At 43.3% G+C, this 25,357-nt stretch overlaps 1 protein-coding gene across 1 annotated transcript; it reads left to right on the top strand.

The window, feature by feature from the left end:
* The first annotated feature begins 458 nt into the window (after nt 1–458).
* On the top strand, nt 459–7,723 carry LOC122773965 (extracellular calcium-sensing receptor-like). Its single transcript, XM_044032986.1, has 9 exons — nt 459–703; nt 932–1,226; nt 1,377–1,463; nt 1,668–1,937; nt 2,057–2,263; nt 2,339–2,614; nt 2,899–3,126; nt 5,626–5,749; nt 5,820–7,723. The coding sequence occupies exons 1-9, from the start codon at nt 471–473 to the stop codon at nt 6,728–6,730; spliced, it is 2,631 nt and encodes an 876-aa protein (XP_043888921.1). The 5' UTR covers nt 459–470; the 3' UTR covers nt 6,731–7,723.
* The last annotated feature ends 17,634 nt before the right edge of the window (nt 7,724–25,357 follow it).

Here is a 25,357-nt window from a genome sequence, read left to right as displayed (position 1 = left end):
TTCAGTAAATATTTATGGACCAGCTCAAAAACATAGTTGACTATAATCACAGTAAGTCCCAACATAGTTTGCAGAGTTAAAACAAAAGTGATGAAGTTTGGATTTCTAAAATAGTGTCCTGCCAAAATCTGTTCACACAGCCACATGAAAGACACACTTTTTTATTCATTAGGTTTATTTATTCATTGATTTAAAAAACGTCATTATGTGATGAAAAATACCGTACAACAACAAACACACTGATGTAAAACTTTGTCAATTAAAAGATGAAATACAAACACTGAATGAAGATGAAGATAATGACAACAGGCTTATGTGTAAATGACACATGACGTTGCTGAGGACCTGCCCATACAGTTTGTTATTCTGCCCTGATAGGTGATGTGCAAGAATAAACATTATCATAAGTCAATAAAAGATGATGTAGTGATGGGACTGAACTCAGTAACCAGATGAACCAGAGCAAAGTCATGAGGGCATTTTTAGACAACACCTTGCTCTCACTGATGTTGTTTTCCTGCTTCTCCTCTGCTGTGTCCTCCTCTCTTTATTCCTCCTCTTGTCAGTTACAGGGACAGTTTCATCTGAATCGTATGTACAAAACTGGAGATGTGATTCTAGGTGGGATTTTTGCAATCAACTTATTTTCTGCTGATTCTGACCTGACTTTTACCTCAGAGCCACAGCTGCCTACCTGCTATGGGTGAGTCTGACAGGGAAACAGTAAAATTAAGAAGCTGTTGTTAAGCTAATCAGTATGACATATTTACCTCATCTTTTTAAAAATATGAACTGATTACATTATATCTGGCATTTTTAAGCATTGAAGTTTGATTGTGGGTGTTGATGATGATATTATTTTCAGTATCTGTATTCCTGAAATATGTATCTTTGCACTTTTTCAAAAAATGAACACTTATTTTTCTGTTAGGATTGATATCACAGGATTCAGACAGGCTCAGACCATGGCCTTTGCTATCAATGAGATCAACAGGAACTCAAACCTGCTGCCCAATGTGACTATGGGATACAGTCTGTATGATAACTGCCTTCAAGTGGGGATTGGATTTCCTGCAGCACTGACCTTAGTCAGTGGTCAAGAAGAGCAAGTTACATTAGAGGAGAACTGTGTAGGAACTCCTCCAGTCCTAGGGATTGTGGGTGATACTACCTCTTCAAATTCTATAGCCATTTCTACAGTCTTAGGTTTGTACAGAGTGCCTATGGTAAGTTTTTAAGTCTTCCACTTCAATCATTTTGGTCACTAAATTTAAATTAGATTCTATTATTTGTGTTTAATTGAGATATGACAGTTGAGTAATCAACCTTATATATTTAAGAAAAAAATGTCTATTAGTTTTCTGCTTTTTCTGCAGGTGAGTTATTTTGCCACATGTTCCTGCCTGAGTGATCGACAAAAATTTCCATCTTTCTTTAGGACGATCCCAAGTGATGCTTTTCAGGTGAAAATCACACCCCCCCACCCACACTCAAACCCCCTGAAAAAATGTCTCACTCATGTCTCATTTACAGAGTTGTGTGGTGTCACATATACAACACATAAAGACAGTGATTAAACATGAGTCTTTGATGAACCTGTTCAGTAGGATTTCTAGTAAAGATGATTCCAGCCTGTGCACTAATCCCTCTGCTCTGTGTCCACATAGGTAAATGCTATGATTCAGATTCTAAAACACTTTGGTTGGACTTGGGCAGGTCTGATCATCAGTGATAATGATTATGGAGTCCATGCTGCCCGATCCTTTCACTCTGACCTGGGTCCTGCTGGTGGAGGTTGTCTGGCTTATACAGAGAGTTTGCCCTGGGGTTACAATCCTGCTGAATTGAGGAGGGTAGTGGATGTTGTGAAGAAATCTACAGCCCGAGTGGTGATTGTGTTTGCAAATAAGAGTCGCACAATTAACTTCATGAAAGAGGTCAGCTATTAAAAAGATATTCTGAAAAAAAATGTTTAGCCTCTGAAAAACAGATTTAATTAAACTGTAAGGTTACCGGCACCATTACTTTATAATAGTAATTATAATTCAATGTACAGGTGGTGAGGCAGAATGTGACAGGCCTGCAGTGGATTGGCAGTGAAACCTGGACAACAGCTGCTGTGCTCCAGACTCCTCACTTTACCCCGTACCTGGGTGGCACACTGGGCATCTCCATCCGTCGAGGAGAAATACCAGGACTCAGAGACTTCCTGTTACAAATACGTCCTGATCTACATCACAACAACACAGATGGAAACAGCAGGGTAAGAATTTCCCGCTGACAGGTTGTTTGTGAGTATTATATACTGGCTTTAATACACACAATAATTATCTTTCAGGTGAATCAGTTTTGGGAACACACATTTCAGTGTAGATTTGCACCACCTCCAGCAGGTTGGGTGGAAGCTGGAGGAGAATTATGCACTGGACAGGAAGTTATAGAGACTATGGAGAATGAATTAGTGGATGTTTCAAACCTCAGGTCAGAGTATAATGTGTATAAGGCTGTGTACGCTCTGGCGTATGCTCTTGATGACATGCTGCAGTGTGAGCCAGGGAGAGGACCTTTCAGCAACAACACATGTGCTCATTTACAAAGACTGGAGCCATGGCAGGTGAGATATCAGTTTACATTACTATTATTTAAATTGATTCTTTGTATTTATATTATTTCTTGACTTGAATGAAGTGTAAGTGTAAACATATTTTATTTTGTTCATGTTAAATAACAGACAAAATAGAAGTCATTTCCATCTGCACCCTTGTTTTACATTCCTTTTAGGTCAACATGCACATGTTATATGACAAAAATGTGAATCTGTTGGTAAGCCGAGGCAAACAAAGACTGCAGTAATTGTCTTACCTGTTTTCTTTTTATGTCTGATTCTCATATCCAAAGCTTGTGTATTACTTGGAAAAAGTCAACTTCACCACAACATTTGGTGATCAAGTGTCATTTGATGAGAATGGTGATACCATACCAATATATGACATCATGAATTGGGTGTGGCTCCCTGATGGAAGAGCTAAAGTTCAGAGAGTGGGTGAGGTTAAAAGGTCAGCCTTCAAAGGTGAAGAACTCACACTGGATGAAGACAAAATCTTCTGGAACTTTGAATCCAAACAGGTAACTTCTTAGTTTTTTTTAGTGTGCGGCATCTCCTCTGTTCATTTTTGTCAAGTCTGAAGAATGGCAAGGTATTCTCCCTTCCACGTCTTCCACAATAATTGCAAGACACTGAGCCTGCTTTGAATATTTTTGTGGAGCTCAAAATTACCAGAACGTGCTGATAGAGGATTTGACTTTTAATTCTTTCCCACAAACCACCCATGTGTGATGAATGTCAGGGGTAAACCTGCAATGTGCAGGCTTTCCATTGTAGGAAGTTGGTCAATGTAGCAGCACTGTGGGCAGTGCTCAACTCATTGAAGCACCAACAAATTGTTGCTCCTGTCTGAATGTAGAAATGCAGATTGAGAAAATGTTTGTAATTGCATGTGGACATGGATTCCAAAAGTTCAATGTTGGCAAATCTTGTTGACATGCAAGTGAAAGGCATGACCCACCATTTGCTGTCTGCACTGATTCCTCTTGTGAGATGTGTTTTCACATCAAGGGTGGCATTAGTGAGAGCCTGTCCACCACAGAGTGGTTTACTGTTGTCTTTTAGATCTGTAAGTGACACATTTGTAGATAATCACTCTCATTGCGCCTTCTGTGATCTGGTCGGCCCTGATTTTTCATGGTAGTATCGGAGCAGGAGAGAAGCAATGTGATGAGTGTGGGGAATGATGAGTTGGTGCTTTTATTCATTTGTGAGAGGTGCCATCATCAAACATTTGCCAACACTGAGCAATCCATCTTCATCTTTGTGAGGGGACTTTGTTTTAGTAATGTTTGCTTCAGATGAAAGAATATTCTTCTTTGAATAGCTCATGATACAGAGTGCAGCACAGGATCATTCATTAAGAAAATCTAAAAGATGCACAGCTTTTTTCCTTGAGCAGCAGACTCTGACAATGGAACGTAGAATCTTGCTATCTAAATTTATGATTCCTATGACTCCTTCCACTTATTTCATTCTCAGTTCACAGAGAAACGCTTTTCCTTTACAAACATTTGACAGTGTCTAAGACACCTCTCCTTGAGTGTATTGCTTTTCTTCTTAGGAAACCTGAAATGTGAAACTCAGTCTTTCAAATCCTTGGCCTGCTCATCGGCTGTTAAGGCTTCCCTTCCTTTGTGACTGTTGGATGCTATCATATGTAATAGCAGTTTAGACTCCATCATCGATATAAAATGTCTAACCACAAAATGCTAAGCATCAGAGATCCTTTGCTCTCAGATGTGGCTCACGCCATGCTGTAGATTGCCAGCTGTGGCACTGTTGCAAAAGACATATTGTCGTATAGTCTCTAACATCCTTGCTGATGCCACCGAGTAGCAAAGACATTCAATCATATTCAGCACTTGACTTGAGTTTGAACTTGATCCTTGCTGAGGTTATTATCTTCATAACATAGCATTCTGAGGTAGTCTCTGTGGTACACTTGCGCCACGATAAAACATTTGCTGTATGTCTGCTGCAAATGCTACAGACTGTTTTTTGCGATGGGGACGATATACACTAATGGCACATTTCCACCGGCTCTACTCACCTCGCCTCGCCTCGGTACAGCGCGGCACGACACGGCACGATTAGGTTGCATCTCAACTGCAGTTTTACTGCACGGCTGAGTGAAACTGCAGTGACTTGTTTTATACGCTACACACACACTTTAAAAGACTGCTGTTAAATATAGAGGTTTCCCTGGTTGTTGTTGGAAATTAACCCACATTTTTAAGATTATTAAGTAGTTTTAAGTGACCTACAGTTCGGCGCTGTTCGGGTTGATTTGTGAGTGGGACGTCTCTTCCTGTGACGGGCCAGTCAGCGGCCGGCAGTATGACCACTCATCGCATAATACCTACTACTAGCACGCTTGGAACTTCGCTGGAGCAGGTACTAAAAATAGTACCTGGTACCAGTACTATGCTAGAGGAAACGCTACTTAAACCGTGGCATGGCATGGCATGGCAAGTAGAGCCGGTGGAAATGCGCCATTAATGATGGTCAGTACCAGTGTGCTTTATCTTTCTCAGTGGGGGGCAGGCTCTGCATCTTCATTGTGAAGCATTGTTTGTATGAACTCAATGCACTGTCTCTTCATGTCGGGTGTGAGACAATGAATATGGTTCATAGTTTGGTTTCTGTTACATGGAAGGTGCTGTCTGGGGGAGCTTAACAGTAATGGTGCCACCCAGTTGTTGCCACATTGACACATGGTTGAAATTCTCCATTTACCTGGATTTGTGTGGACATGGGCAGATGTACAACCACTGCTGAGTACAAGCATTTTCACCACATTGACACTCATTGGTTTGCAAGCTGTTTCCAGGCAGAATTCACCCACTATGATGCACACAAGGTCCAGCTGCTTCATGTAGTTATGTACAAGTATCACCATCCACAGGGCTGAATTGCAACAGACATGCAACAGAAAATCCATAACAACACAGAGAACATGGAAACGTATGGAGGGGCCCTCATAAGATACAATAACAGACTGATTTTTCTCCACACAGCCTCCTCGGTCAGTGTGCAGTGAGAGTTGTCCTCCAGGTACCCGCATGGCCAGAAAGAAGGGGGAACCTGAGTGTTGTTTTGACTGTGTCCCTTGTTCTGGAGGAAAAATCAGTAATACAACTGGTGAGTCTGAAGCTTTAAACACAGTTCAGAGACGTTGTATAAACATGTATCTCATCACTTTTTTTCTCAGACTCCATGAAGTGCACCAGTTGTCCAGAGGATTTCTGGTCCAGCCCCCAGCGTGACCACTGTGTTCCTAAGAAAACAGAGTTCCTCTCCTACCATGAGCCTCTGGGTATCTGCTTGACAACCATCTCACTGTTGGGCACATGTATCTGTGTTGTTGTTCTGGGCATCTTCATCCATCATCACAACACACCTATAGTTCGTGCCAACAATTCAGAACTCAGTTTTCTTCTCTTGGTGTCACTCAAATTGTGTTTCCTCTGTTCATTGCTCTTCATTGGACGACCCAAATTATGGACTTGCCAACTAAGACATGCAGCATTTGGTATCAGCTTTGTGCTTTGTGTCTCATGTATCCTGGTGAAAACCATGGTGGTTCTGGCTGTGTTCAGGGCCTCCAAACCAGGAGGTGAGTCTAGTCTCAAGTGGTTTGGTTCTGTGCAGCAGAGAGGGACAGTTCTGGTTCTGACTTCTGTTCAAGCAGCAATCTGCACTGTCTGGCTTGTCTCTGCTTCACCAGTACCTCATAAAAACACCCAGTATCACAATGACAAGATAGTTTATGAGTGTGCAGTTGGGTCCACAGTTGGTTTTGCAGTTTTACTTGGTTATATTGGTTTACTGGCTGTCATCAGTTGTTTGTTAGCTTTTCTAGCAAGGAATCTTCCAGACAGTTTCAATGAGGCCAAACTCATAACTTTCAGCATGTTAATCTTCTGTGCAGTGTGGGTGGCCTTTATCCCTGCTTACATCAGCTCACCAGGCAAATATGCAGATGCAGTGGAGGTATTTGCCATCCTGGCCTCCAGTTTCGGCCTCTTGGTGGCGCTGTTTGGACCGAAATGTTATATAATCATGTTGAGACCAGAGAGAAACACAAAGAAAGCTGTGATGGGTCGAGGTACCACAAACTAAAATTGTGACCTCTGCTGTCTCTCTGTCTATCCTCTATATTTCAGAATTGAGTGGTAATTATAAGATTACAATACACGTGATACAATTGATAAAGAAAAATTTAAACTAAAACTTAAAATTAAAATTAAATTAAACTATTTTATTTTTCTTATTCTTCCAATGCTTGGAGTTCATGTCATTTTATATAACTACTTCTAGTAGGAAAAGTAACTATTATTTGTTATTTATTGTTTATTTATTATTATTTCACATTTATTTGAAATCGATACAGTTTGACCTGCTAAATGTGGCACCATGGTGTATGATTAGTGTGTGTAGCTTTAGGTTAAGTGTGTAATTTCTAGTAACATCTAGAAAATAAGCTTGAGATTGCAATGAAGAAATGCTTCACTTCCACTGATCAGAATGCCGTCATCATCTTCAGATGAGGTTCCCGTTCAAGGACACATTATTAAATTGTAATTTTATAAGCTATTGAAATGTATGATAGTGAAACTTATTGTTATTTTTCCACCTGGTGTTAGTGTTCTATTGCTAATGGTGGGATAGCAATAACTTGCCAGTCAGTCCCATTTGAATGAAGCAGCATTGCTAGACAGTGTTGGTGCAGTGACATGAAGAAGTGTCTTTGACAGGGTTTAGGATGATGACCTTTTTCACATCTTTTAGAAACAACAGGAATATTAGAGCTAAAGCCACAATTGAACACTTTGTGTTTAATGTCAGATGGGGAGGATGTTCTCACCCGCCTGAGCACAGAGGTGGAGCAAACCAAATGGTGAGGACTTTATGATGTTTCATGTTGAAGTGGTTCACATTTTGTGCTTTTGCAACGATACCCATACAATATAAACACTGCCCTGTGTTCTACTTACGGATACAAAACTACAAACTACATATCACAAGTTCATAGTAGCAGCCCATGACTAAATTATTATAAAGTGCTTATTCTAAGCTGACGGAAATAATAAATAATGATCATATGCTAATTATACAACTTTGGTATCATTTGTATGAAAAGTAAATTCAATTTCAGCTAATATAACTAATACTCAGCTAATAATAAGCAAACAATACTACACACTGTGACATTAATAGACTCTCGTGAAAAATGAAACTTAATAGCAGGCCCAAAGGCAGTGCAGTGAGACTGCCTGCATAAATTAGAGTTATTGTCAGTGGTCTCCATACTTTGGTGGTGCTAACTTCCACATTTGCTCCAAGGCTATAAACACTCTGCAGTATCTTAGCAGCTGTTTGTGATGTGCTTGACTGGGAGCCTTGAAAATTTTGATCAGACTTACAGATTGTTGAAATAGTTGCTTCATTTAAAGGTGACATCGAATGCTTGTATCACACATATATGTTAATTATAGAGGTCTACTTACATATATTAATTTGTTTTCATGGTTAAAAACCTACTAATCGCTGCAAACGAGCCGATCAAAATATCTCCTCACTGACGCTCTCATCAGCCGCGCTGTTTCAGACCAAAATCACACCCCCAGAACGTGGACTGTGTTGTGATTGGCCAGCCAACTAGAGCTTTCCCACTGTCCTCTGATTGGCCAGGTACCTGGAAGTGACGTAATAGATAGACCAGCTCTCAGATACACAGCTCCCCCTCTGGCACGGTGGATGCTCTGCATCTCAGCAGCTACAACGAGAGTAGTTTTTTTTCTTCTGCGGTTGAATGTACGCAACCGGATGTGCCCGGACTAGTGCCGCACCAGGAGGTGCTACGGTGGTGAGAGGAGTGGTGAGGATTTCTGATGACGACATCAAATTAAGGAAGTGCCGATCCGCTTCGCAGAGCCCAGGAAAACAATAAAACCCTATTTTCTCAGCAGTGGCTGAACTGTTTTTCTGAAACTTTAGGGTTTCATAAACGAGGTAATGACGCAGATACACACACACAAACGCAGCGTTAATTGGAGCTTCCGGTCTATGTCGCCTTTAAAACAACAAGTGTCTACACACTCACACTACACACACAAATGATGGGTTTGTGGCGGGCACTCAGGGGTGTGTTCTCTCACCCAGTTGGTTTCTGGGTAAGGGGTTGTTCTGGACATATATATATATTTGCTGTATGGGGCACATGTGTCTGGCTGTTCCAACTCATACAGAATAAACCTGTGAAACTCACCTACGTGTCAGCCTTTCCTCGTCCTGCCACATTGGTGACCCCGTTTTGAACATGTTTGAAGAAGCAGTGATTCCTCTTCGGCAAACAGTGGACGTGCTTCCTCTTCGGCCATGGCCCAACTCCTGCCGGTCGGCTTTACCGGGCCGGTGAAGCTTCCGGAGTTTTGGGAGAGTGACCCTGCTCCATGGTTTGAGCACATCAAGGCGCTTTTCCACCTGCGAGGAATAACAGCTGACGACTCCAGGTATTATTTGGTAGTCGCGGCACTGGATCAGCTGTCCACTCGCCGTGTAATGCAGCTCCTGCACGCCCCGCACGGTTTCTGGTGGACTCCGGCTCCCAGAAGAGTCTTCTCCCCCCAGCAGCAGCGGACCTGTCGGCCCGTGGCAGCGGCCCACGGTTGAGTGCAGCCAACGGCTCCTCTATCGAGATATTTGGTACCATGTCTGTGACTGTTTCAATGGACACAAATTTTAGTTTGACTTTGTGTTAGCCTCCATTACAGTTCCCATTATCGGGGCAGATTTTCTGTGTGCTAATGGTTTGCTAGTGGATGTCGCTAATCGCCGTTTAATTGATGCTGTGTCTTTTGCTACCTTTCCATGTCAGACAGGGGGCTCCGGGCCGTTAACTCACACTAACTTTTTGGCATCACGTGATGTTTTTCAGCGTTTACTTGCAGATTTTCCGTCTTTAACGACCCCCGCGTTTTCCACTGCGGTTACCAAGCACTGCGTGGAACACTTCATTCCGACTACAGGTCCGCCGGTTTTTGCGTGTGCGCGGCGCCTCGACACTGTTAAATTAGCTACGGCTAAGGAGGAGTTCGCTACCATGGAGCGTTTAGGGATCGTGAGGCGTTCAAACAGCCCGTGGGCCTCGCCGCTCCATATGGTGCCCAAGGCGGATGGGTCTTGGCGGCCGTGCGGTGACTTTCGCCGCCTGAATAACATTACTGCACGTGACCGTTATCCCACTCCGCACATTCAGGATTTTTCAGTCAGCCTGGTGGGAATGACAATTTTCTCTAAGGTGGATCTGGTGCGTGGTTATCATCAGGTTCCCGTGCGTGCAGAGGACATGGCCAAAACCGCAGTGATTACGCCATTCGGGCTTTCCGAGTTCCTGCGCATGGCATTTGGCCTCAAGGGCGCTGCACAAACATTTCAGAGGCTGATGGTGTTGCGTGACCTCGCGTTCGTTTTCGTCTATCTGGACGACATTTTGGTGGCCAGCCCGTCGGCTGATGAGCACCTGTCGCAGCTTAAGCGAGTTTTCCAGCGCCTCGATGAACATGGCTTGATTGTCAACACAGCGAAATGTCAGTTTGGACTGCCGGTGATTGATTTCTTGGGCCATCGCATTTCGCAGGGTGCGGTTCCTTTGCCTTCTAAGGTGCAAGTGGTGGCGGATTTTCCCCGTCCAGTCTCGGTCAAGTCCATGCAGGAGTTTTTGGGCATGGTGAACTTCTATAACCGTTTCCTACCTCATGCTGCCCACCTCCTGTTGCCACTATATGGGGGCCTGAGGCTGAAGAAGGCCAACGACCAGGTCGACTGGACCCCTGAACGCATTCAGGCCTTTGACGGGGCTAAGTCTGCCCTGGCAAACACGGCGCTCCTAGCACATCCTGCATCTCGGGTGTCCATTGCTCTCACAACTGATGCGTCGGACGTGGCTGTGGGGGCAGTGGTCGAGCAGCATGTGGCTGGTGCATGGCAGCCTCTCGCGTTTTTCAGCCGTAGTTTGTGAGACAACCAGCGCAAATACAGTGTTTTTGACCGGGAACTGTTGACGCTCTACCTGGCCTGAGATGAATCTAGATCATCATTTCCCAGTATCAGGACATAGGGATATGGCCTCAATCTGGCCTCATGAAGGTACTTTACCATGTTTGTCCCAGGCTAAAAAAGAAACAAAGAAAGAATGCAAGAGAGCAAGTGAGAAAGTGTGAGATTTGTGTGAGAAAGAAGTGTGAGAAAAGATTTGGTGCATCTCATTAAATATGTTCATTTCTGCACACAATACTTTGTTGGGGCAAAATCAGTGTGGTGTTGTACAGAGGTGATCAGCCTGTGGCACTGCTGAGGTGTTCTAGAAGTCCAGGATGATTTGATGGTGACCAACACATTGTAAGCTTGTAGATCAGCAATTTACCTGACTGCTGTCTTGCTATTTTTGATCCCTGTCCAGTATGCAAAAACAAACCTGGATATGCATGTGTGCATGCACACATTCTTGAGGTATATGTTAATAAAATGAATGAAGTTCCCCTTGAGATGTGCTGGAGGACTTACAGGCTTATGGTCGATGAAGGCCATGTTGCATTCCGCAATGGTGTGGCGAACCACTTTTGCGCCACGGCCAACTTTGTAAGCTGTTGGAGGAAGCAAGGCTGGCAGCTGCCTCAGGGCGAGTTCCCCAACGGCATCTATAGGAAGACATAGGTATATGACGTGGAATGGCATACCTGTAATTTTGTCATTCAGTACTAGGGGCTGTCAATGTTCCTCTATAATCCCATTCGAATTCCATTCCTTATTATTTTTAATATTCAAATTCTATTCGAATTTCAAATATTTTTTTTAATACATTTTAACTTAAACTCAGCCATGCATGGGACAATGGCTTTCTGCTTACTTCTACTTAAAAAGTGGTGATCTCTGTGGCTGTTTTATCGCCGTCAGCCATTCCTGACTGAACGTGAGATTGTTGTGCCATTCCTGACTGAACGTGAGATTGTTGTGCTAACTTTTACGTCCAATTCCCGCCCTGCAGCTGGGTAGTTTGCTGTTTAATTAATCCCACTTTTAGTGGGCTGGCAGAGATCTCTAGGAGGGAATCTCTAGAAGCACCTGGCAGTGTGTGGTACGTGTGCCAAAGCAGAGAGATGGTTGGACAAATGTAGCCTTGTGAGTAAGGCCTTACATTGACATAAACCAACATTGACATTTTCAAGCTCTGCAAAAAAGACTATATTACCTGGTGTTAATCCATCCAGGGGCAATGTCAGCTTTCCCTCCCGTCTTGCCAGGTGCAGGATCTTCTCAGCATAAATGGGTAGCCAAGTTTCAAACAACTTTGATTCAGCATCCCCATGCAGGACAATCTATAAAATGGAAAACACATCTTTAAAACAAATCCAATGTGGCACACTAATAAAACGTTATAAATAATGCACCCTCATCACATGTAAGATCATATTTCCCGAAACTTACCACGCCTTTGGTCATTAGGTGAGGGAACTCTTCGAGGCTCTGATCGATGGTCCAATTGTTGTCCCTAATGCGCTTGGCCCTGTAGACTGCTGTGTCTTGCATGTAGGTCTCTACCTGGCTGAAGGGCTGAGAATTGTTTCTCAACCATTCTTTAAGCTGCGATGCACGTTCGTCTGATATGTTACATTCTGAAAAAATAACACAAGAAGTTGTCAGTCACTAAAATATGGATGTTTTGCTTCATCAAATAATTTTTAAGTTTAATAATTACCTGGTATGAAAGCCCTTACAAGAGCGCCATCATCTAGTGTTTGTGGTGGTGTCTGTGCCGTCCTCTGCAATCTGCTGGTTGATCTCAGCCTCCTGATGTTCCGCAGCCTTTCCTCCAGGAATCCAGTGGGTGGCCGGTAGCTCCGTCCAGGTGTGTACCATATTTCCTGCCAAGAAATCAAAATCTTTGATGAATAGAGATGAGGCATGTTCTGATTTTGACAGCGTGGGCAACAGTGATCCGGAGGCGTTCCTCGACATCTTCGAGGGCACGGCGTAGGCGTGTGGGTGGCCCGAGGAGGAGAGGGCGGTCCGACTGCTGCCCCTGCTTACTGGGCCTGCTGGCGGCTTCTCGGCACGACTTTGCCCAGCTGAAGAGAGCCATCTTGGACCGGCTAGGCAGGACGCCGGTGGGACACTGGTGGCGGTTCAGGGGGCTCTCTTTTGAAGAAGCTGGCTGCCCCTTTGCGTACACGCAGCAGCTCCTGGACGCAGCCGGGGACCCACTCTGCGGAGGACATGGCTCAGGTGGCGCTGGAGCAGTTCATCGCAGGGTTACCATCTTCCACAGCCAATTGGGTCCAGTGCCACCCCAACATCGAAGCAGCGGTCATCCTCGCGGAGGACCACCTGGCCAGGCCAGCGGTGATTCCTGCAGGCCGTCCCACTCCAGCCCCAAGGAAGAGATTTTCAGGGACAGCCGCACTGGCCCCTGCACCATACACACACACACATACACACCCGGAGCACGCACTGCTCTGGCCGACTAATAACCCTCTGCCTTCTGTTCCACAGGGCCCAGCCTACGTGTCTGATCACCTGGCACCCCGGGGGGCTCCTCAGACGCCAGGGCAGGTGTGCTGGCGGTGTGGACAACCCGGCAGAGTGTCCCCTCATGGAGGTGGGGCAAGTGGTTTCGGGTTGCTGGGCCGCCAGCCCCCTCCCCTGGTTCGGAAGGGACGTACCATATGTATACAGGGGGGTACACACCAGGCTCTGCTGGATTCTGGTTGTGAACAGACCATGATCCATCAGCATCTGGTTCGACCATCTGGTTCACTACAACATCATAGTGTGGTTCAACAGTTGTACTGCGGCTGACAGAAAAGCCCTGGACAGAGTCAGGAAGTCAGCCCAGAAAATAACACACACACAACTGCCGTCACTTTTTGACATACACCACACCAGATGCCAACAACGAGCACAAAACATAATCAAGGACAGTTTCCACCCAGGCCACTCCTTGTTCTCGCTGCTGCCCTCCGGGAGGCGCTACAGATCATCACGGTCCCACACATCCAGGCTGACCAACAGCTTCTACCCCAGCGCCATCAGGCAACTGAACTCTTGCACATAGTTGTCTGCCCACACTGACTGACACTGAAAACACTGACTGCACTTTAAAAATTGACTGTGCACTTTAGGAAGCTGTGCAATATTGAATTTTACTGTCTTATTGTTGTTGATTGTGTGTATGTCTTTTTGTTTTTAAACCACATGGAGGTTTGCATTTTAAATTTCGTTTGTACCTTGGTATAAATGACAATAAAAGGATTCAATTCAATTCAATTCAATTCAATTCAATTCAATTCAATTCAATTCAATTCAATTGTTAGAGGCATCGTGGGTGAGGGTGAGGTGTGTGCATGGGGATATTCACGATTATCCAGTGGTGGCCCTGGAAATTTATTTTAAAGGGAAAAAACATAGTCAAGGCTGGAGTTAGTACTTGCCTCATGCACCCTTTAATCTTGGGAACAAACTGGCCAAGGTTTGCGAGCTTAGTGGGGGAAACTATGATCCTGACGCTGCCAGGGGGGCGCGGGGCCGGAGGGGCCAGCAGATCTGGCTCCAGGGGGCCCACAGATTGCTCCCTTGGAAGATTTTCCACTTGAGTAGTCTCGGGATGAGACCCTCCGTCATGCTTTTGACCAAGTGATGAAAATTGATGGTAGCCAGGCTCACCCTAACACAGCACTAACTCACCCCTACTTTGTTGTCATTAGGGACAGACCATACAGAGTCGTGACGCTCGGACCGGGGAAGAGCTCACCTAATTGTTAGTACCGAAAAGCCATCGCGAAACAATTTTCCAGACAGCTCATCACAACCCCATTGCGGGCCACCTGGGATATGATAAAACACTGAACTGGTTCATGGCCCGATTTTACTGGCCGGGCATTCGGGCGGATGTAAGTCGGTGGTGTGCATCCTGCCGTGAATGCCAGTTAGTCAACCCACCGGCCATTATCACTTATTGAGGTCCCTTTTGATAGAATTGCCATGGACCTCATCGGGCCATTAGACCGGAGCGCACGGGGATATCGCTTTGTGCTAGTTCTAGTGGACTATACAACGGGCTATCCCAAGGCAGTGCCCCTGTGCAATATCTCTGCGAAGAGATATTGCGAGATCAGGCGCTGTTTCAAGTTATCTCCTGAGTTGGGATCCCGAAAGAGATCCTGACTGATGAGGGCACATCATTTATGTCACGTACACTACGCAAGCTATACGAATTACTGGGCGTCCGCTCAATCCGGACTAGCGTCTACCATCCCCAGACCAACGGCCTGGTGGAGCGGTTTAAAAAGACACTAAAGAACATGATTCGTAAGTTTGTGCACGAGGATAGCCGTAATTGGGATAAATGGTTGGACCCTCTGTTGTTTGCAGTGCGAGAGGTTCCCCAGGCCTCCACAGGATTTTCTCCTTTTGAACGCCTGTTCGGCAGAAAACCTCGGGGTGTCTTGGACCTGGTTAAGGAAAACTGGGAGGCAGGTCCAAGCACCAGCAAAAATGTGGTATAATACGTCCTGGACCTGCGAGCAAAACTCCATTCACTGGGTCAGTTATCACGGGAGAATTTGCTCCAGGCCCAGGAGCGTTAAAAAGCGGCTGTACAACAGAGGGGCAAAACTTAGACAGTTTTCACCGGGAGATAAAGTACTTGTATTGCTGCCATCATCTAGCTCTAAATTGCACGCCAAGTGGCAAGGGCCCTTTGTGGTCACACGGCGAGTGGGGGATGTTGACTATGAGGTTGTGCGTTCTGACAGGGGCGGAGCAACACAGATTTACCATCTCAACCTCCTCAAAGCCTGGAGGGAGATGGCGGCTGTTTCTCTGGCTACCACCGTGATCGAGAGAGATGAGTTGGGACCGGAGGTGACTAAGTCGAACCAGTCAGTGCCAGTCCCCGTTGATGACCATCTCTCAGTGGGCCAGAGAGCAGACGTGGCCTTGTTGCAGCGGCGGTTTGCTGATGTGTTCTCTCCCCTGCCAGGACGCACAAGTCTCATACACCACATAGAAACACCTCTGGGCGTGACAGTGTGCTCACGACCCTATCGGTTGCCAGAACACAAAAGGAAAATTGTTCATGCAGAATGGGTCAATACAGTTCTGTGTGGACTATCGTAGGGTCAACGAGGTGTCCAAATTCGATGGCTATCCAATGCCCCGGGTCGACGAACTCCTGGATCGGCTGGGCACGGCTCGCTTTTTCACGACACTGGATTTAACCAAGGGCTACTGGCAGATTCCCTTATCGCTAGAGTCCACGGAAAAGATGGCCTTCTCCACTTCGTATGGTTTGTACCAATTTGTCACTCTTCCGTTTGGGTTGTTCGGGGCCCCAGCTACATTTCAGCGCCTCATGGACCGGGTGCTGCGGCCTCACTCTGCATATGCTGCGGCCTACTTGGATGATGTCATCATTCATAGTGAGACCTGGGAGCAGCACGTGCAGCAGGTGGGAGCAGTACTTGAGTCCCTGAGGAAGGCGGGGCTCACAGCCAATCTAGGGAAGTGTGTGGTTGGACGGAGGGAGGTAGAGTATTTGGGGTACCACTTGGGGGGCGGGCAGGTGCGACCACAGATACAAAAGACTGCAGCGGTTGCAGCTTGCCCAATTCCCAAGACAAAAAAAGAGGTCAGGAGGTTTCTGGGGCTGGCCGGTTACTATAGGAGGTTCATTCCGGCTTTCTCTGAGCTGACCAGCCCCCTAACCGACCTGACCCGAAAGGGTGCCTCAGATCCGGTCCAGTGGATGGAGCCGTGTCAGCTGGCGTTTGAGAGGGTAAAGCAAGCCCTCTGTGGGGAGCCACTTTTATACTTTTCTCTCCCTTTCATCCTGCAGACCGACGCCTCGAACAGCGGGCTGGGGGCCGTTTTGTCCCAGGAGGTGGAGGGGGTCAACTGCCCCGTACTGTACATTAGCCGGAAGCTGGCTCAGAGGGAGGTGAACTACAGTACGGTGGAAAAAGAGTGCCTCGCCATATGGTGGGCGGTTGGTGTCCTCTGCTACTACCTCCTGGGGCGCCCATTCACCCTCTGGTCGGACCATGCCCCGCTCCAATGGCTCCACCGCATGAAAGATGCCAACGCGCGGATCACTCGCTGGTATCTGGCGTTACAGCCCTTCCGGTTCAAAGTGATCCGGCCGGCGGGATCCTGGCCTAAGTCGGACGGTGGGGGTATGTGGCAGTGGGGTATGATTAGACTGCTGGAGGAGAGGGAGGAGTGGCTCAGCCGGTGATCAGACAGCTGGACAGAATCAGGTAATCAGTCAGCTATATAAGCACACTTGTAACCTGGTTCTGGTCTCTTGCAGTAGGCTGGGTCCGGAAGGAGGAAGCAGGAGCAAGGAGAGAGAAAGAGAGCGACGAACGGCATTTTATTTCTGTATGTTTGGTGGACTTTTTCTGTTGAACACAAATAAAGGATTATTTTCCACCACCACGCCGACTTTTTCCCTTCCTCTGGACGAGCTGTGAGTGGGGAAGCTCACAGCCATCTTCCCAAAGAAATTATTAAATACTCAGAAATAATAACAGTGTTTGGAAAACTGAACAATTGAGCCTCTCACATCTGCATTGATCCTGACTACTTACAAGTCCTCTAAACTTCTTTAGAAACTTGAGTCTTGGGCCAGCTCTTGGGATGAGCTCTTTGATGGTGGCATCAACTTTCTTTGTCAATCCCCTCCTCTGAAAGACAAAAAAAAGACATCTTTGTTTTTACAAAGGAGCAGAAAACAAAAATGTAGCTACATGCATATTCCATAATTTGTTATTAAAAAATAGAATGAAGCACTGAAAGCCTACAAAAGGCATGTGCCCTCATTTATTCGAGTCACTTTGACACATTATATGGAAGCTATTGAAAAAAAGCTGAAATTATATTTCATAAGAATTTATACAAAAAGGAATGCAGTCAACTCAATGACTATCCAAATTATCACTATAAATAGCAATGTAGACATTGATATGCTGTGGATGGGGGAAAAAAATGTCTTACCTTTAAAACTTTCAGTAAGGTCTGTCAGTTGCCACTCTAGAATACATATCAGAGAACAGCATATATTAAGAGTTTAACCATAAACTGTACAATGACAAAGAAATGCATACCTGCAGAAGTACAGGCACAATAAATCTCAACATCATCACGTAGCACTGAGTGGGGCAGTTAAGCTAACTCGCGCCAACACCGCCACATTAAAAGTGCCTATAAAACTTAAATTAGAGGTATAAATGACACATAAATAGCTGGTTAGTGAGTTTACATGTCAGAGAACAGCATACATTAAGAGTTTAACCGTAACTGTACAATGACAACCAACCTAAAACAGTGCAAATGTGAAGCAGCATTGCAGCAGCACAACTTACTTACCCTCATCAATGCTCACAACACTGTGAGGGAGGGAGGGAGATATATAGATATATATACATACACATATATATATGTGTGTGTGTGACATGTAGTGTGTACAAACCTTTTATTATCTGCTGCACTAAGAAGATGCTGAGTCCAGGTTCTAGAGTGAGCGCTTGGTGCTTGGTGTGTGGACCTTCTATCAACGTCACGTTCGAAGCACAAACAACCCAGGTGCTGAGTTAACTGATGTACGTTTGAAGCACAAACAACCCAGGTGCTGAGTTAACCAATGTATGTTGGGTTGATAGATTTTGATCCACCACATGAGTTGCACAAAAATAACCCAAAAAACATATAAATAACGCATAATGGGTAAAACATTTCATAACCCAGCAGTTGGGTTGTTGAAATAACCCAGCAGGTTAGGGTGTATGAGTGAAACATATTAAAAATGTCTTATAACATTTACAAATCAATTTCTGACAGTACTTACCTGGCTTACAATGTTCACTCAAGCACAGCACTCACATGTTTAGTTACCATAGTACTTGACTGTTTGACAGGACAGTCCTAATAATAATCCTCCATTTTAAAACTTTGGACACAATGATAAATATTCTTTAAGGTTCTCCACCTCACACAAACAATAAGTTACCAACCACCAGAGAGCGATTCTTTTTTTTTTCACCTTCTTAAATTTGGACCAATGTTAGACTATGAATTCATTCTGCAGTCAATGCAATATCTGAGTTCTTTCAACATAAGACAATGTACCACTACCTACATTTGCACTCTCCCCAGGAACTAGGAACCTTTTAAGTTTCAGGGTAACTTTATGGTTCCTAAGGGACACATTGTACAACAGTAACCACAAACAATCAAATCCTGTACAAATGGGTTAGACAACCTCTCAATAAGATAAGATGTTCCTTTATTAGTCCTGCAGTGGGGAAATTTACATTGTGAACACCCAGGTGCTTTTATTTTCCCCACATTGATCTGGAGGTGGTTCTGCAGGCACCAGTCCTCAAAGTTCTGTATAAGTGCTCTACAATGAAAAAAGTGAATCTCAGAATGTGCAATTGTAACATAATTAAGCATGTGATAATAACAATAAAAAACAAAGTTTGTCTCTTGACATGAATATATCAAGTTGTGAATTAGCCTACATTTGTTCAAAACACAAGTCCTTTTGATTTTTTTCCCTAACAAGCTGTATGTAAGTGGCTCAACAAATCTTCTCATACAGACCCACACAACACACAATTTGCTCATTGTATTTACTCTGCTCCAACTGCGCCCTGTGTAGTGCATTCTGGGTACTTTGCGTCAACCGTCATGAGCGGCAAAAGAAGTTTGGAAAAGTGGAAGACTGAAGACTTTACGTAAGAATTGAGTTAATGTTAGCGATATAGATTGTTAATTACAGTATTTCATGTTTTATATTGTTGTATTTATTAATTAGTTAAATAAGTGGAGTCTCTTGATATAATTTGTAATTAACAATAGTAAGTGGCTTCAAAAGACTTCTTGTGTAACTTGAAACTAATGTTAGTAGGTTTTAAAACAACAGCTTCAAATTACATTTGAAACAGTCGTTTGCAAGTGACTGTAGATTAAATTAAACAGGGATATGCTTTTTTTCTTCCTCGTAATGTTAAACCAACGACGCTGGGTGTTGTGTTTTCGGCTGCATGCAGAGCACACTTGTGCGGTTTTAGCTGGAAGTCGGACGTGTGTCAGGGTGTGGGTGGCCGATTTTTGGTGGTTGGAGGCTGTTAAGTTAGCTCTGCTTGTTAGCCGCTGAACTGCAGCAGCGAGAAGAGCGATCCCAGCCGCACACAATAGACAGTGCCGACTTCAGAGTTCACAAATATGAGAGTCCACTGTCCAGGGGACAGCCTTTGAAGCGTGCTACATGGACAATCTCTGTGCTCACTAGGTAGCACCAATCATAACATGTAGCATACCAAAATGACGGGGGAAAACTCCGCTAAATTCCCATACCGAGCATTGCCACCCAAACGAAACACAAAGAATATATTCCAACTCGATAAAACGCTGCTAGTTCAATTCAGTTAAATTTTTATTTGTGTAGAGCCAAATCATAACATACATTATCTCAAGGCACTGTACATAGACAACATCAAGGAGAGCAGATAACCCCAACAGTTCACACAATGAGCAAGCACTAGGCATCAGTGGAGAGAAAAAACTCCCACTTAACAGGAAGAAATCTCTGACAGAACCAGGCTCAGAGATGTGCAGTCATCTGCCTCGACTGATTGGGGTGAAAGGAAAATGGGGGACAGAGGAGAGGTGGGGGACAGAAAGGGGGGAGAGAAAGGACAAGAGGGAGATGAGGTAGAGACAGAAGAGAGAGAGAGACCAGGAGCAGATACACAACAACTGTATCAAGTTACAAGTTCATACAGTCAATGATTACATGTTTATAGCGATACAATGTCATTTATAAAGCAGCAACAGAGAGTATTGATAAAAATTATACTAATATCATCTTTTAATTATAGCACAATAATAATGGTGATGGATGGCCTCGAAAACTGGATCTTGATCCTGCAACCGGCAAGATGAGAATACAGAGAGAGAGAGGGAAGGAAGGAAAGACACAAACTAGCGAGAGAAATAGACAATATTAATGACATATACAATGTCATATTCATACCCTGAGTGTGAGAGAGTGAATGTGCGTGCACCACAGGAAAATCCCCCAGCAGTCTAGGTCTATAGCAGCATAACTAAGAGATGGTCCAGGTTTCCTTGAACCAGCTCTAACTATAAGCGTTATCAAAAAGGAAAGTTTTAAGTCTAATTTTAAATACAGAGAGAGGCTCCGCCTCCCGAACTGTCATTGGAAGCTGGTTCCATAGGAGAGGAGGAGCCTGGTAACTGAAGGCTCTGCCTCCCATTCTGATCTTACAGACTCTGGGAAACACAAGTAAACCTGTATTTTGTGACCTAAGTGGTCAATTAGGTTGATAAGCTAAGACTAGGTCTTTCAGGTATGAAGGGGCCTGACCATTAAGTACTTTGTACGTGAGGAGGAGGATTTTAAATTGAATTCTAAACTGTATGGGGAGCCAGTGTAGAGAAGCTAACACTGGAGTTATGTGGTCTCTCTTTCTAGTTCCTGTCAGAACTCGTGCTGCAGCATTTTGAATTAACTTAAGGGTTCTAACAGACTTGTTGGAACATCCTGATAATAAGGAGTTACAGTAATCTAATCTAGATGTAACAAAAGCATGAACTAGTTTTTCAGCATCCTGTAAGGACAGGATGTTTCTAATTTTCATAATGTTTCATAATGTTAATGTGGAAGAAGGCTGTTCTGGAAATTAGTTTTATGTGTGAATCAAATGACATTTCCTGGTCAAAAGTAACTCCAAGGTTCCTCACAGTGGAACTGGAAGCCAGGGTGATGTCATCTAAAGTGACAATGTGATCAGAAAGTTTTTCTCTGAGGTGTTTAGGGCCAAGTATAATGACCTCAGTTTTTTCTGAGTGTAAAAGTAGAAAGTTACAGGTCATCCAGGACTTAATGTCTCTGAGACATTCCTGGAGTTGAACAACCTGATTTATTTCATCCGGTCTCATTGATAAATATAGCTTTGTGTCATCTGCATAACAATTAGTATATGTTATAGTATATGTTGTGCTTCCTAATAATGTTCCCTAGAGGAAGCATATATAAGGTAAAAAGTATAGGCCCAAGCACTGAGCCTTGTGGAACTCCACAATTAACTTTTGTTTGTAGTGAGGCTTTATCATTAACATGGACAAACTGGAATCTATCAGATAAGTATGATTTAAGAGATTGGAGTCTGCTCCAATCTCTGCAGTAGAATATTATGATCAATGGTGTCAAATGCAGCACTAAGATCTAAAAGGACAAGTAAAGAAACTAGACCATTATCTGAAGCCAAGAGAAGGTCGTTACAACTTTAACTAGTGCTGTTTCTGTGCTATGGTTTAATCTAAAACCTGACTGAAAATCTTCAAACAGGCCATAAATGCGCAGATATTCACATAATTGATTAGCAACTGCCTTTTCTAAGATTTTAGAAACGAACGGAAGATTAGATATAGGTTGGTAATTAGCTAAAATATCTGGGTCAAGGGTCGCTTTTTTGAGATGGGGTTTAATAACTGCTATTTTAAACATTTGGGGCACATATCCAGTTAATAAGGATAGATTCATTTGAGTCAATATAGAGCTGTTAATTAAAGGAAACACATCCTTAAACAGTTTGGTGGGGATAGGATCTACCTGACAGGTTGATGGCTTGTATGATTAAACTAAGTTAGCTTGGTAGTTAGGCTAAAATTTAACGTGAAAGTCCTGGTTATTTACATAAAGACAAAGGGGTTTCTTGAGTGAAGTGTGCACTTTTTTTTACCATATACCATCTCTGGGGTTACTTCCCAGTGTCAGCTGTGTTTTTCACTTTATGCATGAATGCACATCGTGAAACAGGCCCAGGAAGTTTGTTTGTTGTTGTTTTTGTTTGTTTTCTCAGGGTCACTTTTTTTAGCATCTACTTTTGCACGGTTACTCATGAGATATTACTTTACTCATTCTTGGATTCATTGGGCTACTATCCCATGATTCAAAGATATATCTAAACCATGTGGTTGTTTTCTAGGCGGAAATGACTAATTTAAATTTTCACTGTGTTCCTGATGACTTACTCTGACACAGTAACACGTCTTCATTCTTTCACTTCTGTAGTAATCGCTATTGTCTTAGCTTTCTTGTGCTTGTACTTCTTACCATAGTACAATTGTCATACAGATTTAGTTACTTTTTCATCGCTTTCCTGTCCAGTGAAAACCATGTATTTCCAAAGATGAAGTGTTTATTTATGGGTTGAAAAAATTCTCCTACTTCATGATGCAAAGCCTCCTGAGCTAGAGAGCCTGATGCCAAACTTGCTTCAGACATGCTAATATTATTTATGCTTTCCTTGAGTTATGCAAATATTTATGCTTTTAAATATGATTGAGAGTAATTGAGAGTTGTCTGATTGAACTGAGTTAAATACATTATTTACAATGTTTTGTTTTATTCCTAACATCATTTAAAAGAAAACATTATTTCCTTTAGTGGTCAGTTACTAACTATGTCACTGTATCCTTACCAGGTGATTTATTTAAAAATTGTTGTGACAGCCCAGTCTAAAATGTAGCAAAAGTAAGCCTGATGAGGCTGTCAGAATAAACGACAAACTTACCTGATTACCTGTGGTGGGGCAGGGATGAACAGTATTCCTACCTGATGAAACTGAAGGGTAAGATTTTAACCTGATTGCCTGTGGAACATTCTTTGAAAAACACATGACCACATAAATGTTGCTTTCAGTGTAGCCTTGAGGTTCTCTGTTCTGTTTTTGTTGCTCTGTGTCTCTCTAATTCTTTTTTCTGTATCTCATGACCTCCATCTCTTTTCTGACCTCTTTTGCAGATTGAGGAGGAATTCTGGAGGATCACACTTAAGCCACTACAGTCCACATTCCTGGGGAAGTTAGACCAATACACGGCCAGACTATTGAGCCTCTACAGGAGGAAGGGAGGCGCTGTTGGGGCGCCTCCCTTCCTCCTGGCGCTGACAAGACCCTTGACATGTTAAATGAGGCATGTACTTATTGCACAGCAGTTAAATCGTTAGTTATATGTATTTGCTGTATGTCTGTGCTTTTAATGATTTTATTTATTTTTTATAGGACAACAGAATTGAGTGCAGAAGAGAAGCTGTGATCAGAGGCCTCATTCTCTACCTTGGTTAAAAGACAGAGGCGCTAATCAAGGACTACAAGGTAAAGAAAACTGTTTCAAAGCCTTGCCTGTTTGAGATGAGGTTGTACAATCCAGGATAGCTGATGGTTTAGTGGTATTTTAATTGATTTTTTTTTATGTAGAAATGGATGGAATGTTATTATTTTAGCATCTAATTATTAACGTGTACATGAATGTGCTGCAGTTTGCTGAGAACTGCTTCTAACATTTTAATTAGATTATTTTATGGAATTTTTGAAGATTGGCATTTATTGGAAATTAAACTATCAAATAGAATGAGACAATTTAGCCAATGGGTCTTAAATTTACTTAAAATGGCTTTCGATTTCATTAAATTTAAATCTGTGATACCCGTAAACAGTCTTCTGAAGCTACAAAAGCAAGCAAGTCATATCAATCTGATCTCACAATGCGGGGAGAAAGAGTGCCAAGAGAGCTATACTGTATGTATCATTCACATTGGTATATATAAGAGGGCTTTATTCTTTCTGGTATATTTTACAGGTTTTTTATGATGATGATGGTGTGACTGTCTAAGAGGCCCTTACTACTCATGTCCTCAACATTTTCGTGGTCAGCAAAGCCAGAGATGAACATCTCCCCAAGCAAGCTGGAATAGCCATTGAGGGAGCAGAGGTCCTTTTTGGTATCCCTGATGTGGCACATGCTTGTACCTACCTGATGGGGCTTATCAATGCCTTGGAACTAATGTATCCTAACAAACTGAAATACACCTTTAAGGGTTTTTCCGAAGATACTCCCAGAGCTGGAGGATGCCAACCAAAAGGTGTCCTCATAAGACCTGAGCAGTCCAAAATACAATCTGCCTTTCTTTTCTTTTTGTTTTTTGTTGTGAGAAAATGGTGAACAATGTTTTATCACTGTTTCCCGAAGCCCAATATGCAACTAGATGCCAATGTCTTGTTTTAAAGATTGATAATTAAAAAGCCTTTAAAAAAATATGTGATGAATTGAGTAACCATGACAAAAATATATACCATTATGTTTGGGGAAACCAATGTCATTGGATATGAATTTTGAATATTACTAATTCATTATGGAATAATTAATTTCTCAATTAATATCAAACCCAACATACACTACTGCAGAGAGTGGTGAAAGCAGAGTGTTTATATATATCTACTGAGGAAAAGTAAGGGAACTTTTTGCATCATTTTATCACATGGATCAAACAAGAGTTGTCTTTGTACACTGTAAAATGCTACAGCTACAACTTTTAGTTATGTCAAATTAATACTTCTATTTAACTCAAAGAGCTCTGACAAGTTTTGGATTTTAAACTTAAGTGTGCACGTTTTCTGAATTTAAACTTTAAGTTCTATGTTGTGTTGACAATTTGACACCTTAGGCTGATCTTGATGTGTTCACTTAACTAGAATTTCTGAGTTATGATTAAATTGTGCGTGGGTGGTGAAAAGGGCGGGTTTTCATTGAGCAGGGGTGAGGGGGGATGGCAGGTGGCAAGATGGAAAAAAAAATCAGCTATTACTTTTAATCTTG

This window comes from Solea senegalensis, linkage group LG8 (genome assembly GCF_019176455.1).
Source record: "Solea senegalensis isolate Sse05_10M linkage group LG8, IFAPA_SoseM_1, whole genome shotgun sequence".
NCBI lineage: Eukaryota > Metazoa > Chordata > Actinopteri > Pleuronectiformes > Soleidae > Solea > Solea senegalensis.
The sequence above is the reverse complement of the archived record's forward strand: the minus strand, read 5'-3'. Positions and strand labels throughout refer to the sequence as shown.

Excerpts from the sequence above, each read along its gene's own strand:
- LOC122773965 (XM_044032986.1), top strand. The coding sequence starts at position 471 with ATGAGGGCATTTTTAGACAACACCTTGCTCTCACTGATGTTGTTTTCC. Across the intron at positions 704-931 it reads CAGCTGCCTACCTGCTATGG|GATTGATATCACAGGATTCA; the intron begins GTGAGTCTGACA and ends TTTTTCTGTTAG. Across the intron at positions 3,127-5,625 it reads GGAACTTTGAATCCAAACAG|CCTCCTCGGTCAGTGTGCAG; the intron begins GTAACTTCTTAG and ends TTCTCCACACAG.